Source organism: Canis lupus, chromosome 23, assembly GCF_048164855.1.
Source record: "Canis lupus baileyi chromosome 23, mCanLup2.hap1, whole genome shotgun sequence".
Classification (NCBI taxonomy): Eukaryota; Metazoa; Chordata; class Mammalia; order Carnivora; family Canidae; genus Canis; species Canis lupus.
Window position 1 is genome coordinate 8,426,711 of NC_132860.1, and position 17,372 is coordinate 8,444,082.

Below are 17,372 nucleotides of genomic sequence, written 5' to 3' on the forward strand. Positions count from 1 at the left end.
CAGAAGTTAAGACAGGTTTCATCACTATCCTTTGTTCCTGGATGGAAAGTTAACACTGTGTACTGCTCTTGACTTTGACCCTTCCTTCTGCATCTTTCTTTCCTCTTCCATAGTTTTTAAAGTGTGGCACCTTGACATACACTTCTACTGGCTATGTGAACATTTTGTGGTTAATCACTTCTGGGATACTAGACCCTATAAAAGAAAACAAGTATTTGGATTTTATTCATCTGTAGCATGTACTAATTGTATAATGTATAATTCATGGGAGAGCTCAGTTATATAATTTTTATTATATATTTTGTGTAGTAAGGCACAATGTTAAACTTACACAAATACAGCAGTCAGCACCAGGTAACGCAAAGACACGAAGGACAGTTTTATAACAGACCTCATCTGCAGAATATAGAAGGTTTGTGCTGCTGCTCTGACTGCAGACAAGCCTTTCAAAGCAGGCCTCCCCACCAGTGGTACCAGAACCACTAGAACCACTAGAGGAAGCTTTTAAAAAAAAAAAAAAACCAACAGATTCCTGTACTCATACCTTGAAGATTCTGCTTCAGAGGTTTGAGGGAGAGCCTACAAATCTCTACTTTGGAAAACTCCCTGGGTGACGTACATAGATGTAAGACCAGGCTCTGAACTGCTGATGCAGTTCACAATAGTTTTTGATTGGATCTGGGCAGCTGAGATTAGTGAAACCACAGTTAAAACACAATAACTTTTTTTAGACCCTGAAAGTACCAATTAGGCAGTGGGTGTTGAGTTTTACACAGGAAGCATTTCTCCGGCATGGTCATGGTTTGAGACAGCTGTCAGCTTTCCCCAGGTCATGGATGGCCTTATTATCCAGCAGTTCTTTCTTCTTGCCGCTTGGGCTCACTGCGTTGTTCAGCATTGCCCTAACCACAGTCATCACTGGCACAGAGTGCCCACTGGCCCAAGATTCTGGTAGGGAGCCAAAGAATTTCCTAACCAACCATTCACTTGGGCGTGATTCTTGCCTATCACACAGTAGAACTCTAAAGAGAGAAAGAAAAGCAGAGCAAGAGATGGTTTATTGTCTTCAGACCATACACAGTGTTTTGAACTGTAAGTACTCACCCGGCCAAATTCATGGTAAAGCCCTAATCCCCAGTGTGGGTGTATTTGAACACAGTGCATTTACAGGGATCATTAAGATTAAATTAGGTCCTAAGGGTGGGACCTTGATCTGATAGGACTGGTATCCTTACAGAAGAGAGATATCAGATACCTCTCCACATGCACACAGAGGAAAGACCATGTCAGGACACAGGAGGCCATCTACAAACCAGGAAGAGAGGCCTCAGCAGACACTAACTCTGATGGCACTTCTAGCCTCCAGAATTGTGAGAAAGGAAATTTCTGTTGCTGATACCTCTCAGTCTGTTATGGCAGCCTGAACAGATTAATACAATGGGTGAATGGTTTCATTTGGTGAATGAAGAGGATTTTTTTTTTCAAGGCAGCAAAAGCCACCCAGAAAATTCCAGACTACCCTGAACCTGGCACCAACAAACTGTCTACTCTTTCCTCCAAAGCCAGAAAGTATGTTCTTCAGAGAAGCAATCCACCTCCAGCCAACTTCTTTCATATCTTAGATATCTTAATTGTCAGCCTCTTCAAATAGAAAACTAACTTCTAGGGAACAACGAACAGTGGTGTGCTGTTAGGCAGTATGAAGACTTACCCAGGCCTGAACACAGAGTAACGATCAAATTGTAACTCTTCAACCCTAGCTTCCACTTCTCCCTGGTAATAAAAACCACATTTTAGTATTTAATCAAGAAGACCAATTTACTGTAATGCTTAAGAGGGAATAACTTGGGGTTTTGAAGATAATCTGCTTCTGTGGGTCTCAATAATTTTAAGTATCCTTATCTAGAATTTGAGATTCTGGGAAGTTAAGGAACAGATTGTTTATCCTGATAGGCAGTAGAGAGTTAAAGAAGATGTCCTGAATGAGAGGATGGCTACATAGTCCAGCCTCTCATGTGACTGATTTTAAAACAGATCTAGTGAGTAAGTAACATGTTAGGAGTGCGACCATAAATGAATAACCTCCCCTTAGTCTAGAATTAGTGTTGCAAGTTGATGAACATCAACTTTTTGTTGGTAGTTCCAAGGGGTCAGAAGACCCACAGATGTCTTCCTAACAAATTCCCATCAAATTTCAAGAAACAGTGAGATTACATCCATATGATGGTTTTAAACTAAATTTGTTAAACCATGAATCTTCATCCAGGCATCTCTAAGAACAGAAATGCCCGAGGAGCTCAGGCCATAGGGGCCTTGTAAATTCAGTGGCATGCTCCCCTCTTTCTTGGCCTGTTCATACTATTCATTTGGCATTTCACCTGATGTATCACATAATCTTGGGTAGCTTTTTAAAAAACCTTCTAAAAATTAATTATTTTCTAGAGAGCTGTGCCATCTTCACCACAATCTAAGTTTAGAATTTTCTTTACCCTCCTCCCCGCCCCGTCCTAGCCAAAAACCAATTAGCACTCACTCCCATTCCCCTCCCCCAAGCCCTAGCCAACCATTAATCTCTCTGTCTCTATAGATTTGCCTATCCTGGGTATTTCATATAAATGGAATCATACAAGTTGTGGCCTTTTGTGACCGGCCTCTCTCTCTTTTATTTTTTTATTTTATTTTATTTTTTTTTAAAGATTTTATTTATTTATTCATGATAGTCACACAGAGAGAGAGAGAGAGGCAGAGACACAGGCAGAGGGAGAAGCAGGCTCCATGCACCGGAGCCCGATGTGGGATTCGATCCCGGGTCTCCAGGATCACGCCCCGGGCCAAAGGCAGGCGCCAAACCGCTGTGCCACCCAGGGATCCCTTTTTTAAAAGAGCATGTTTTCAAGGTTCACCCACATTATAGCATGTATCATGCCTTTTTACAGTTGAATAATATGCTTTTCTATGCATATACCAGATTTTATTCATCTATTCATCAGCTGATGGGTATTTGGGTTGTTTCCACTCTGGCAATTATGGATAATGCTGCTATGAATATTTCATATGCAAGTGTTTATTTGGACAAATCTCTTAGCTTTTACAAAGATATGTTTTGTCTCTATTAGCAGGTTCATAGAAGAATTAACATAGCAGGCTAGACTCTTAGAAAGGCCTGCTTGCAAAGTTGACCTCTGGATTGTGTCTGGGAACTTGGATTTCAGGACCATCCCATCATTACCTAACAGATAGGGTAGCTTACAGTGCCTAAACTATCTGTACAATGGGCTTATGCTGAACACCTGCTTTCCTTTTGGAAGTTTGTAATTTTTCCAGGCTCAGGGTGACAACGTGATTGACCCCATCAAAACTCTGAACTCCAGGGCTCAGGGGAATTTCTCTCATTTTCTCAACACTCATTGCTGAAGAAATTAAGCATGTGTGACTCTACTGAGAGAAGACTCTGGGAAGCTCTTATCTATTTCTTCTGGACTTCATTCCATGCACCCCCTCCCTTTACTGACTTTGCTTTATAGCCTTTCGTTGTAATAAATCACTGCTGTTAATATAACTATGTGCGGAGTATTGTGAAACCTATCAAATTACCACACTTGGGGCTAGGCTTGGGGAATCCCCAAACAAGCAGCTTAGAGATACCTTGAGGGCAAGAGCCATACCCAATAATAAACAATCATCTACTCTGGAAAAGTTTAAGAATCATTGCCTCAAAGTCTCTTCTAATACTGATTCCATGCTGCTATTCAAGATCAGAGCTGTCACAACTCATTTCATGATTACTAGATAAAGAACAGGGGGAAAGAAGTTGGAAATTATCTTTCAAATCACTCCTGTTTACTAAATATATCCCTGCAAATCAGTCCCTGCCCTATAAAAAATGCATAATATAATGCACTTAATGCATTTATTTCTGTATTATTTAGCATTTTACATTATTTAGTATTGCCAATTAGCCAGGGTGCTCTAAAGTATTTGAAAGATAGAAATGTGCACCAACCTTAACCTGCAGGTATAAAAAATTGCTTGACTTATCAGCTCCTTTAGAGGACAGCAAGTTAAAATGTTTGCACCCTCCAGCTTTTGCCAGCTCCGCAGACTTGAAGACATAATCTCGATCGACACGAACAAATCCTTCCTGAGGGGGAGAAGGATGTGAGTTATTTCCAGAAAGCTGTGAGTTCATCTTAAAGATTACTACTCAGGCTGGGTGGCAGGCTAGGAAGCCTGAGGGGGAATGGAGATCTAAATAAAATGCATCCAAGCATAGACCCTGGGAAAGGTTCCAAGTGTGATCCTCAGGATAGACAGACCAGCTTTGGCAGCAAGGCCAGTAAAAAAACAAGGACGGGGAAAAAAAAAACAAGGAGACTGACTTTGAGATATAGACACCAAACAAATCTGCAAGGAGAGAAAGGAACAAGAAGACCAGGCTGAGAAACGGCCTTAAATTACACATTTCTATGTCTTTTTATGACCTTTCAATTCTTGACTTTCTCTGTGTCAGCTCTAATGGGCAGGGGTCTCAGGGTATAGCCAAGAACTCTAACCCAGCACTATCAGAACAAAGTCTATTTAATTTCTAATTTTTGTTTATGTTTTACAACATACCTCACATATCAGTAAAGAATGTATCCTCACTTTTTTTTTTTAATGGCAGATATATAATCAAGAATGTGTGGGGACCCCTGGTCTAGACTCAGTCCAGTGAGGGTAGTTAGTAGTAGGGTCTTTCTTCTTAATTCATATCTCAGCATCAATGTATGCCCAGGACATGATAAGTACTCTAAAAATATTTAAATGAATGAATTAAAAGTCCAATGAAAGCAGAAAAAAGGCAAATCCAATTAGAGAGAGGGAGGAAAACAAAGAGCCAAATGGCAATAAATAGGAGGAATGGGGAGGATGGTGCAAACAACAGAACGTAAACTCATCTCCAGGACCTAATATGGGGGAACACATGTGTGTACCGGGACAAGAGAATGCTACTAAGCAACAGCTTCTCAGGACCACCACAAATGCTGGCATCCTCCAACTCCAGAGCGCTGGGATGAGTCTTAAAGCCTAGTGAAGCTGAACTTCATAAATACCCACAACTATGTGATGAGGTTTTCTATGACGGTTCCAAATCTGAAGACTTTACCACCCTAATGATTCTTAAAAGTTTGTAAAAAGATTTTATTTATTTATTCATGAGAGAGGCAGAGACACAGGCAGAGGGAGAAGCAGGTTCCCTGCGGGGGGGCGGAGCCCGATGCTGAACTTGATCCCAGGACTCTGGGATCACAACTTGAGCCAAAGGTAAGATATTCAACCACTAAGCCACCCAGGCGTCCCCCTAATGATTTGTCCTAGGGTACTTATTGATCCTAAATGCTTTATTTCATAAGAAGATGTGTGTCTTGTACCTCAGGAATCATCACATCCAACTCCTTCATTAGGGAGATGTGAAAACAAGGACCAGTGATCTGGTGACCTTCCGGCTAAGAAGAGAAAGCTGGGAGCAAAATGCATATTCTTGACTCCGAGCAGTGCTCTCTATTGGACCCCTCTTCCTTCTTATCTCACAATGCCTCTAGCTAACGAGAAGGACTCATTCATAACTGGGGTGGCCCCATAAAGATGTCCACGTGCTGATCCCCATACCTATGAATATGTCAGGTTACACAGCACAGGGGAATTTAGGCTGCAGGTAGAATTAAGGTTGCTAATCAGAGGACTTTAAAATACGATTATTCTGTATTATCCAACTAGGCCCAACGTAATCACAAGAGTCCTTAAAGGTGGAAAAGGGAAGGAGAAAGGGGAAGAGCTATGTACACAGAGTGACAGGACTCAGTCCCTTGTTGCTGGCCCTGAAATGAAGAAGAGGAGCATGAACCAAGGAATGCAGGCGGCCTCTGGATTCCCCCCAGAGCCTCCAGAAGGAAAGAGAGCCCTGTCAATACCTTGATTTTACCTCAGCGAAATCCATTTCCAATGTCTAACTTATAGAACTGTAAGATGATACATTCATGCTGTTTTAAGCCACTAAATTTGGGACCATTTGTTACAAAGGCAATATGAAACTAAGAGTTTTCAGTTTTAAAACAATGGGCCCCTAGCAACCTTCTTCAAACTTGCATGGAAGATCATAAAAGAAAACATATTCTAAATACAGAGCTTGATGAATTTTCATCAACTGAACAGCCTCTGCAAACAACTCCCAGATCAAGAACTAGAATGTCACCCTTACCCCAAAAGCCTCTCCTGTCCTCCTCTGTCATCAGTGCCATTTTTTAACCACACCTACTACCTGCAGGGCAGGGTTAGTTTCCCGCAAACTTCACGCTTTACCCACACATCACCACCATCTCCTTCCCCGTTGTACACCTGCACGTTCGATCCTCACAGCAGACCCGCCTACACCGTGATTCAGCTCACGATGCTGCTTTTACACCAGTGAGAGGCAACCCACGTTTACTACTCAGCTCATCCTGAGAGAGGGATGGGATTCTCCTCAGAGCCATCTTCCGAATTGAGATTTTACATGTGCTGAAAGTGTGCCAAGAAAAACAGTCCAAAGGGACACAGAAAAATCCTAAAGCCCTCGGCTTCTCTTCCCCATCTATTTCTTCCCCTTGCTCCAACTCCCCAAACTCTGATTTCAAGAACAGGTTCATTATTCACAACGAAGTCACAGAGTTGACTAGTGAAATAAATTCCTTTTCGTCTTTGCTGCTGTTGAAGCACTACTTCTTAGAAGCGGTATCATAGTTGTCTCTGTTAAAATGCGTATTCTTTCATCAGCTTCTTTAAAAATAAAGGAAAGATTCAGCCAATCACAAGTCCCTGGACCGACGCTGTCTCTCTCGCTTAATCCAGGGCCAGTAAAGGGATAATTTGATTAAACGGAGACCCTAATTTATTTGGCTTTAGTTCTGGATCAATCTCTCCTTAATAGAGTCCTGCCATCTCCAATTGTTTGATGAAAATTAAAGTGACATAAATGCCATGGGACTTTTTCAATCTGATTAGTCAGCTAAAGCACATCAATACCACCCTAGCCATCAGACTCTGGCGTCCTTCCTTTCACCGGCCTGGCTAACAACTGACAGCCACTCGGTGAAGGACGAGCACCCACGCTGCTGCGGAGACCCCCACACTTAGCCCGTCATCCCTGCTCAATGGGTTCCGTTGACAAGGTGCCCACACCTTTCTCCACCGCTGTTCTCTGGACAAAGCTAAATATTGTTTTATTAGCAATCAATGGCTGTTAATCCAAAATGATTTCGCAAATCCTCTGAGCCCCCAAGCTGATTATAAATACGCATTTTTCCAAGCCCATAAATTTTGAATTTCACTTCCCCCACCCCGAGGCATGGCCTTTTGGCTGGTGAATGAAACTCAAAAGCAAAGGGGTCAACGGCTTTCAGGGACTTAGAAACCAAACTTAAACACGGACCCCGGTGACAGACTTGGACATACCAGCACACACGAATTTTCTCTGCTGTGAGGAAGATGCCATTTAGAGATGGAAGGAAGCTATCTTTAAAATCTTAACATCCTTTCTTGTTCTCTAACGGCGCAAATAAAAAAACAATAGAAGAAACAAGCAAAAACAAGCTACTTCATACAACACAATTTTTCAGAAAAACCATATTTAGTTTCCCTAACCATATGGCGAGGGAAAAGACATCTCTTCTGAGAGCATTATGTTCATTCTGTTGCAGTGTCTGTATGATTCTATAGTCAGTGTGTCTTACTTTAAGCTAGGAATCAGAGTTCCTTCTAGAAAAAGGAATTGATTAAATAAGTTCCCGCTATAAATTTCCTTTGCCAGCACCTGCTCAAAAGATTAAGCACAATATAATGCGACTCAGCAGAGAGATCTTCACAGGCTCCATAAATATCAAGGAAATAAATTCTCTAATTACTCTTTAAATCTTATTAAAATCCAAAGCTACTAAGTATTTCTTCTAATCTTCTTTACACATGCCTGAAAACTAGGGACATGCTGGCTTAAGAACCTCTCCTAACGAGGTATTTTAGCCCTGATGGGCATGACCAGAGAGCACGTCACGATGACTCAACATCCGGGGGACCTTTCTCCAAGGAGGGGCGATCTGTCACCCTGTAAAGAGGCCCACTTGGCAATATTTCTGCTTCAGCTTCTGTCTCCTTTATTCCTGTTTCAATCCAACCCTGTAAGTTAGACTAGAAGACAAATGCAGACAAACAACAAATGGTACGTGAGACCCTGCTTGCTTGTGTTTCTGGAGAGCATCTCTATATGTTTGACATACAGCAGTGGAACCCAGATCTTGGTTAGAGAAAAGTCCGGATAGAAAAATAAAACAGATAACTGAGATTTCTTAGTCCATCTCTACATTCTTACAAAATGTTTCCATTTGGGGCATTGTTTTCTCTGTGTGATGGAAGTCAAAGAATTCTACAGGCCGGGATCCCTGGGTGGCGCAGCGGTTTAGCGCCTGCCTTTGGCCCAGGGTGCGATCCTGGAGACCCGGGATCGAATCCCACGTCGGGCTCCCGGTGCATGGAGCCTGCTTCTCCCTCTGTCTATGTCTCTGCCTCTCTCTCTCTCTCTCTATCATAAATAAATAAAAATTAAAAAAAAAAAAAAAAGAATTCTACAGGCCAAAAGGGACGCAGTGGTCACTTGTTTCTCAGTAGTGAGAAGAAGGCAGCATCGGCCCATGGGAGCTACCTAGCACCTCCCAAGTCCCTGGATACAGCTATTTGGTATCCAAACAGAGCCTCAAACCATTCAGGGCCCTATGACTTCACAAGCCTCATCCTAGACATCGAATCAAACAGTACAGATTACAACAGGAGACAGCAAGCTTTCCCTGTGAAGGATGAGAGAGCAGATACTTTCAGATTTGCGGGCTTCTTGTACAGTTACACAGCTCTGCCATCATGGGACAACAGCAGCCACAGGCAACACAAAGTAGTGAGAACAGCTGTGGTTCCTTACTTATTTATGGATACTGAAACCTGAATTTCTTATATTTTCACATGTTGTGACATATTATTCTCCTTTTGACATTTTCTAGCCATTCAAAAATATAAAAACATTCTTAGCTCAATGGGCTACCCCAAAATAGGTGGGCTGTATGTGGCCCACGGCCTATGGTCTGCAAGCCCCTGGATTAGAAGAATGTTTCATTAGAATCAGAAGCCAGGGATCCCTGGGTGGCGCAGCGATTTAGCGCCTGCCTTTGCCCAGGGCGCGATCCTGGCGACCCGGGATCGAATCCCACGTCGGGCTCCCAGTGCACGGAGCCTGCTTCTCCCTCTGCCTGTGTCTCTGCCTCTCTCTCTCTCTCTCTCTCTCTCTGTGACTATCATAAATAAATAAAAATTAAAAAAAAAAAAAAAAGAATCAGAAGCCAGGAGACCCTAACAATGCCCAATGGCTGCTTTGAACACATGAACAACATTGTCCATTCAACAGAATCCAAGAAGCTGGACTGTGAGGAAGCTCGTGGAGAGATGAAACTGTATTGCACCGCCTCAAACTCACTAACCACGTCTGTCTCTGAATACAAATAAGGGGGAAGCACTAGAGTCTCAGTGACATCAGTGAGTTTCTGCTCCACACCCCAGGCCAATGTAGATCTGGTTTTCAAAGGGCACTTCACCCTTCACTAACACACAGGTTTCTTACCCATACAAGTGAAGGCCATCTGGGACTCCGGTACCTAGCAGAGCAGCTGGAGAGGAAGACTAACACATCCTAATGCCTCCTGAAAAAGCAGGTCCAACAAGAGGAGGGTTGGCTGCATCTGAATCTCCCAAGGAGCTTGCTAAAAATAGTTGCCAAGCTTCAGCCTTAGAGATTCTGACCCAGTAGATCTGGACTAGGGCCAAGTAAGGAAGCCGCAGCACTGATTGGCCAACTGGGGCCTGTAAGCGTGAAAAAGGAGATCAGCATCTAACAGGGCTAAACGAAATGGTTTTCCAAACAGCTGGAAAAGCTAACAGATAGTTTCAGGGACAATCTGAGTAGACTGAATTTTACGGGTTTAATGTTTTCTCCAGAACTCATATAAAGTCGTGACCTCATATAAAGTAGTACCTCATAATGTAACTTTATTTGGAAATGGGGTCACTGCTGATCTTATTAGTTAAGGTGAAGTCATACTGAGTAGGGCGGTTCTGCACCTACTTGGACTAGTGTCGTTATAAAAAGGAGACATTTGGATGTAACCACATGCACACAGGAAAAATGCTAACTTAAAAGACACAGAGAGAAGGTGGTTATCTATGAGTCAAGGAGAAAAGCCTGGAACAGTTCTTTCCCTCACAGCCCTCACGGGGAACAAGACCTGCCAACACCTTATCTCAGACTTCTAGCTCCTAGAGCTGTGAGACACTCAACTTCCATTGTTTAAGCCAAATTCACACACTGAAGATCAAAGGGAAATAAGATGGCTACCCAGAGGGTGTGGATGAGACAGAAACCCTGAATTTCTTGAAGTTTTTCTCTACTGAAAAATGATGTTGCTGAGGAAAAACATGGGACGTTCCAGTTATGAAACAGCTACAGAATGACACCAGGCTTGCACAACCTTGCGGTATCCATCAGATGAGGTCTTTTTTCTATAGAGAGGGCTGCCAACCAGAATACCAGGTAGGGTGAGCTTGGAAATTCACAATACCCCATTGAACAACTATCAGTACCTTAGTACCCAGCCACTTGTGAACTGTCATCTCTTTTAAATTGCCTAAAGTTATCACAACCTCCAAACTTTACATTGCATCCAATTTAAATTAGTATCAACTTATTAGTTGGCTTTGGCTCCTTAGTTTTTTTCTCTTATTTACACATAAATACTTTTGTCTTTTCAGACTGATTTTGGAGAACAAAAGGTATTGAATAGCCCAAAGGGTGGGGAACCAGCTCCATTAAAAAAATATTCTGGATAGGGAAGACACCCGATTCCTCTGATTAAAATTCTGTGCATTGGAATACTACTCAGCCATCCAAAAAAATGAAATCTTGCCATTTGCAATGACATGGATGGAACTAGAGGATATTATGCTAAGCCAAATAAGACAATCAGAGACAGACAATTATCATACGATCTCACTCATATGTGGAATTTAAGAAACAAAACAGGATCATAGGAAAAGGAAGGGAAAAATAAAACAAGACAAAATCAGAGAGGGAGACAAACCATAAGAGACTCTTAATCATAAGAAACTGAGGGTTGCTGGAGGGGAGGGGATTGGGGTGGGTGGGGTAACTGGTGATGGGCATTAAGGAGGGCTTGTGATGTAATGAGCACTGGGTGTTTTATGCAACTGATGAATCCCTGAACTCTACCTCTGAAACTAATAATATACTCTATGTTAATTGAATTTAAATTTTTAAAAATTGCTTTACACAATTTGAATGCAACAAAGCAATTTAGACTTTTTTCTTGGAGTGCCCTATAATGAGATTTGCCTTATTGCACAAAAAGGAACTGCTCTAGGCCTAATGCAGTGGTTTTTATTTTGCTGAGTCACTGCCAGAATCAGGCTGGCACTTGAGACAGTTCAACCTGCAGTGTACTAAACAATAGTTTTGCAATGTTTTTTAGAGGGCACGCTGCTTGTGACTGTCCCTGGGATAGAAATGACTGTACTAGCTGCTGAGCAGGAAAATGACCCTTTCTAGGAGATACAATATGCCAATTCCTGGGAGAGTCAGACTTCTCTATAATCCATGCTTCCCAGCACAGAGCTCAAAACCCAGCTGGGTTCCAAAGTGGACATAACAGAACTGCAGAACTCTGGTAAAGAAATACATCCCTACCAAAAGCATAAATAGAATTATTCTTTGGATCACCAGCAGGGCCAGAGAAATACATCTGAGCTATACTCCTTAGTTGGTATAAACCAGTAGTTCTTAACCATGTGCCCTCCTAATGATTCTGATACATGGGCCTGTTTATAAATCTATGATAAGGTTCCATGGCAGCATCATAGACCTGCATATTTAACAGACACATTTAGGGGCTTCTGGGTGGCATCTGACTCTTGATTTCAGCTCAGGTCATGATCTCAGGAATGTGAGATCAAGCCCCACCTCGGGCTCCTCACTGGGCATGGAACCTGCTTGGGATTCTCTCCCTCTATCCCTTCCATCTCCCCTCACCCCCAACTTTGTCTCTTGTACCCTCTTTTAAAAAAAGGCATTTTTAGCTCCAACAATCCTCTACCAGAGAAATAAACTACAGTCAAGATATAAATTAAGATGTATTAACACTTGCTGAGGATCTATGTAGTAAGCGATGACTTTTACCCAGATAGTAAACTATGCCTTCTGGACAGAGGCCAATGCAATTTAGAATACCATTAAAAAGCAAATAAAAATGTGGATTAGAACAGTTGTGCGTCAGTCAAAGCTGAATCACCCCTGGGGTTGAATCATCACTGAAGGCTGACTCATCACTAAAGGCTAGCTAAATCGTGCTCTTCTGACGTTCTATATCGTAAGTTTAAAACTTGGCATGAAAATAGGTTGAAGCAAATCATTTATGTGAGAGAGAACGCTTTAAGTTTAAGACATTTATAATAATAATAAAAAAAAAAGCGTATTGCTAACAGCATGAGCCAGTTCCTTTTACTCAGACATCGTGGTTTGCCTTAGTCAGGGGATGTAGTGACAGCAATATTTGCAAAAGGCAAGACCTTGAAAATATTTATGATGTCTCCAGGACGAAGGCCTGAACTCACGGACTAGTTGGAAAGAAAGAAGAATGTATCAGTACCATTCAAAGTATAGCAAAGGCTAGGGAGGCATATGAAATCTGAAGTGATCAGAACTTATTTACATTTAAGAACTACAAATGTAAAGAAAAAGAAAGGTAAGCAAGATAGCAAGCAAGAAAGGAATCTTTGACACGACCAGTCAGTGAAAGGCTAAGGAGTTGATTTCTTCCTTACCGCCCCAGCTTTTTTTCTGGTGGTACCCAGGCAACAAAATCCAACATCATGACCTTGAAAGGCAGAAGCGTAGTCATCCAACTTTTCAAAGTCCACCACTTCTTGATTCTAGACAACAAGGACACAGCTGTATATAACTTGATGTTATTAGAAAAGAGAGAAAAAAAAATACCCCTCTAAATGTAAAGAATAAATTAGAGAACATTACTGAAGAGGCTGCTCCACTTAACCGTCAAATTTTGCAAGCTCTTTGCTCTGGCATCTCTTTCTCCTGCCAGTCTCCTATCTTTTCCATGTTAGTCTATTTAGTGGGGCAGATTCCTAGGGCATGGGAATTGCGATTCCACATTGTGCTTCTTCTACTTAGTAAGAAACCTCTGAGAGAGTTAGAGCCGCACTGGTGCAGAGTGGCAGAAAATTGGGGCATTAGATATTAAGCACGGAAATGCTTAATAATTTACTCAATTTAATAAGGCACTGAATGGTTTTTAAAACCCATGATCAAGTGACTGTTACAGATACTGTTTACCAAATAGATACTTTGCTGGGAGACAGATCAAGCTTAGCAATATAATTAAACAGAAATTAAATTAAGGAAAATGCATCATCATAAAAAAATTTTGCAAGCTCATTTTTTTCCCACTAAAATGCAAATAATCTGAATTCAAAATCAACAATGCACTTGGAGGTCCACGGTACACATGCTTGAATTATAAGTGATTCAGATCTTTAAGGTCAGGTTCAATTATAATTTTCTATCTGGAAAAATAAAAGACCTATCTATACTATCAGGGATACCAATCAAGTTTAATATTGGGGCAAGGAATGGTGTTTGGAATCTCAGACCTAGGTTCAACTCCTGAGCCTGCTACTTACTAAGCATGTAATTCTGGTCAAGTTCTTGGCCAAGTCATATGTCTCAGTTTTTTTAGCCATAAAATGTGAATGATAATCTTTCCTTCAGTTCATGAACCACCTGTGTTAGAATCAGCCAGTGATCTTTGATGAAAAGGCATATTCCTAGGTGTCGCACCAATACTTCTGAAGCAGAAAATGCATTTTTAATAAGCGTCTTCTGTAAGTCTCATGCTGACCCCAATTTAAGAACCTCCACGGAGGGGTGCCTTCCTGGGTGGCTCAGTCGGTTAAGTGTCCTCATCTCTTGGTTTTGGCTGAGGTCATGTTCTCAGGATTGTGAGATCGAGCCCAGTTCAGCGGGGAGTCTACTTCTCCCTTTCCTTCTGTCCCTCCCCGCCCCCCTCTTGTACACTCTCTCTCAAATAAGTAAATAGAACTTAAAACAAAACAAACAAAAAAACCCTCTATGTAACCTCGTAAGTTTACTGTGGAACTTTAAGATAGATTGAGAAGTTCCCATCATCCAGGAGTTCAAATAAAATGTAGTTTTCCTTCGCTATCACCAGTTCTTTGAAAAGCATTTCCCTGGCACTGTGAGGAAACAGCACTTTCAAACAGCATTTTCTTCATGCTGAAGAAAAAATACGTTCCCATTAAGTGCATAACCAAAAGACGTGCCACCGAAACTGGATTATCAAAGCACACAATTCAATTTCAGTTTCTAATTACCAAAGGTATTTGACACACTCCATGAAGCCAGACGATAAACACCACATATTAACTAAGTCTGAGCAAAGAGGGCCATTTTAAAACGGGAAAGTCCTGATGGACATTAAGGTAAATGCAAAAATCACCTGACCATGGACCTATAGGGGTGAAGAACATTTATTTGTGAGACCACTTGTTTCTAGGAATATTCCACCTGTGAAGCCTATGGGACCGGCTTCTATAGTTGTGGGGTCTCAGGATTACATTATAGTTCCATTTACTGCAGTTCACAACACCCTTTAAATGGGTAAAGGGGGCAGCCCGGGGGGGCTCAGCGGTTTAGTGCCCACCTTCAGCCCAGGGTGTGACCATGGAGACCCAGGATCGAGTCCCATGTCAGGCTCCCTGCATGGAGCCTGCTTCTCCCGCTGCCTGTGTGTCTCTGCCTGTCTCTGTGTGTCTCTCATTAATAAATAAATAAAATATTTTTTAAAAAATGGGGAAAGGAATCTTCACAAAGTGCAGATTTCAAATATTTAGGGGAGATCTAGTATATCATCTGGTTAACCATGGAAGTGTAAGTGACAGTGAAGACAACGTTCTGCTTACATCCACTAAGGCTGCAGCCCTGGGAAGTTAGGCTGGGCAATTCTTGCAACAGAATAACCTCACCTGTATTGCCATAGACCTTGCCTGGTCAAGAAAACAAGCAAAGTGGTTGAGAAAATGGCCCACGGTTACAGGACTGTCCCTAGAACCCAGCTTGAACCGCCCCAAAGCTTGCTTTTTACCGTCTTCCTAGGCCCCATCACCAGCCAGACCGGCCTTCTAGGGGTCTAGATTGGGAGAAAGGTGTGCCAGTGGTCACACCGTGAGGGCGGAGGCCAACTTCCCCAGCCCCGGCTGCAGCTTCCAGGTCGGGGTGGAGGCCAACAACCTGCCCAGCCCGGGCTGCAGCTTCCAGGTTGGGACGAACGCCAACCTGCCTAACCCGGGCTGCAGCTTCCTGGTCGGGGCAAAGGCCAACCTGACTAACCTGGGCTGCAGCTTCCAGGTCCAGCGGAGACCAACCTGCCCTAACCCGGGCTGCAGCTTCCAGGTCGGGGTGGAGGCCAACCTGCCTAACCTGGGCTGCAGCTTCCAGGTCGGGGTGGAGGCCAACAACCTGCCCAGCATGGGCTGCAGCTTCCAGGCCGGGCAGAGGCCAACCTGCCTAACCCAGGCTGCAGCTTCCAGGTCCGGGTGGAGGCCAACAACCTGCCCAGCCGGGGCTGCAGCTTCCAGGTGGGGGTGGAGGCCAACCTGCCAAGCCGGGGCTTGAGCTTCCAGGTCGGGCGGAGACCAACCTGCCCAGCCCGGGCTGCAGCTTCCAGGTCGGGACGAAGGCCAACCTGCCTAACTCGGGCTGCAGCTTCCTGGTCCGGACGAAGGCCAACCTGCCCTAACCCGGGCTGCAGCTTCCAGGTCGGGGTGGAGGCCAACAACCTGCCCAGCCCAGCTGCAGCTTCCAGGTCTGGCAGAGGCCAACCTTCCCAGCCCGGGCTGCAGCTTCCAGGCCGGGTGGAGGCCAACAACCTGCCCAGCCCGGGCTGCAGCTTCCAGGCCGGGTTCTCACACCCCCTTCCCGGCCAGACTGCGATCACCTCTCCTCCGCCACGGGCCAGGCACCTTCAGCTGTAAGGCCTGAAAATACATGGAGCCAGAATCATCGCCAAGTGTATTTTTGAGTCCCAGCTCAAATACCCACCACATTTTTATAAGCTTCCTCATCGAAGGTGAGCCTTCTCCGGCCAATGAGCGTGACTTTGGAAAACAGGTTCTGTTCCAAGATTTCTCTTAAGAGCACTCTGCCGGTTTCCCCGCTGGCGCCCAGGATGAAGACGGACTTATTCTGCATCCTGAAGTCTTCTCGAAGCTTCGGCAGCGCCGGGGTCCCGGCCATGCTACGGAAATGACATGAGGGGGGCTGGTGGGGGGTGCGGAAGGGGTGCCCGCGGCGCGCCCTGGGGAACCGGAGTGTGCTCGGCAGGGAACCTGCTTCCCCGGGGAAGGTGCTGAAGCACCTGCAGGGCGGGGCGCCGAGCCCACCTCCACCTCCCGGCGGCCCCAGCGGGAGCTGCGCCCAGGTGCACGGCACCCACAGCCTCGCCCCGGCCGCACGCCCGGGCCCTGCGCGGAGGGGTTACCTGCAGCCGCCCCCCGGGCCCGCGTCCTCACGCCGCAGCAGGAGCAGCGCGGCCACCAGGGCCGCCGCCGCCGCCGCCGCCGCCGCCACCGCGCCCAGCGCCGCGGGCCCGGACGTCAGGGCCTCGCCCCTCCCCCGCGGCTCCCGGCCCCCGGGCCCCATCGGCCGCGCCCCTCCCGGAGCGACCCGGGGCTCGGGGGTCGGGCGGCTGAGCCTGCGCGTACCCGCTTGCGGCTTCCGGGGACTTCGCGGAGCCGCCGCCTCGCCCCGCCCGGCGGGGGGCGGGGCCGGGAGCGCGGGGGCGGGGCCTGGAGCATGAGGGGCGGGGCCGGGAGCCTGGGGCCGGGACCTGAAGCCTGGGGCGGGGCCGGGGCGGAGCCTGGAGCATGAGGGGCGGAGCCTGGTGCCTGAGGGCGGGGCCGGGAGCCTGGGGCTAGGACCTGGAGCCTGGGGGCGGGGCCGGGAGCCTGGGGCGGGGCCTGGAGAGGAGCGGGGCCTGGAGCCTGGGGGCGGGGCCGGGAGCCTGGGGCGGGGCCTGGAGCATGAGGGGCGGGGCCTGGAGCCTGGGGGCGGGGCCGGGAGCCTGGGGCGGGGCCTTGAGCATGAGGGGCGGAGCCTGGAGCCTGGGGCCAGGACCTGAAGCCTGGGGGCGGGGCCGGGATCCCGGCCTGGGGCGGGG

At 45.5% G+C, this 17,372-nt stretch overlaps 1 protein-coding gene across 2 annotated transcripts; it reads right to left on the reverse strand.

Moving 5' to 3' along the window:
• Positions 1-274: 274 nt before the first annotated feature.
• On the reverse strand, positions 275-16,984 carry HTATIP2 (HIV-1 Tat interactive protein 2). Of its 2 annotated transcripts, none has more exons than XM_072793780.1 (6): positions 16,918-16,984; positions 16,256-16,451; positions 12,943-13,050; positions 4,004-4,141; positions 1,712-1,773; positions 275-1,022 (listed from the first exon to the last, which is right to left on the reverse strand). In XM_072793780.1, the coding sequence occupies exons 2-6, from the start codon at positions 16,448-16,450 to the stop codon at positions 797-799; spliced, it is 729 nt and encodes a 242-aa protein (XP_072649881.1). In that variant the 5' UTR covers position 16,451; positions 16,918-16,984; the 3' UTR covers positions 275-796. The 2 variants fall into 2 exon arrangements, with proteins under 2 accessions (XP_072649881.1, XP_072649880.1); XM_072793779.1 differs by lacking the exon at positions 16,918-16,984 and adding an exon at positions 16,695-16,834.
• Positions 16,985-17,372: the final 388 nt, after the last annotated feature.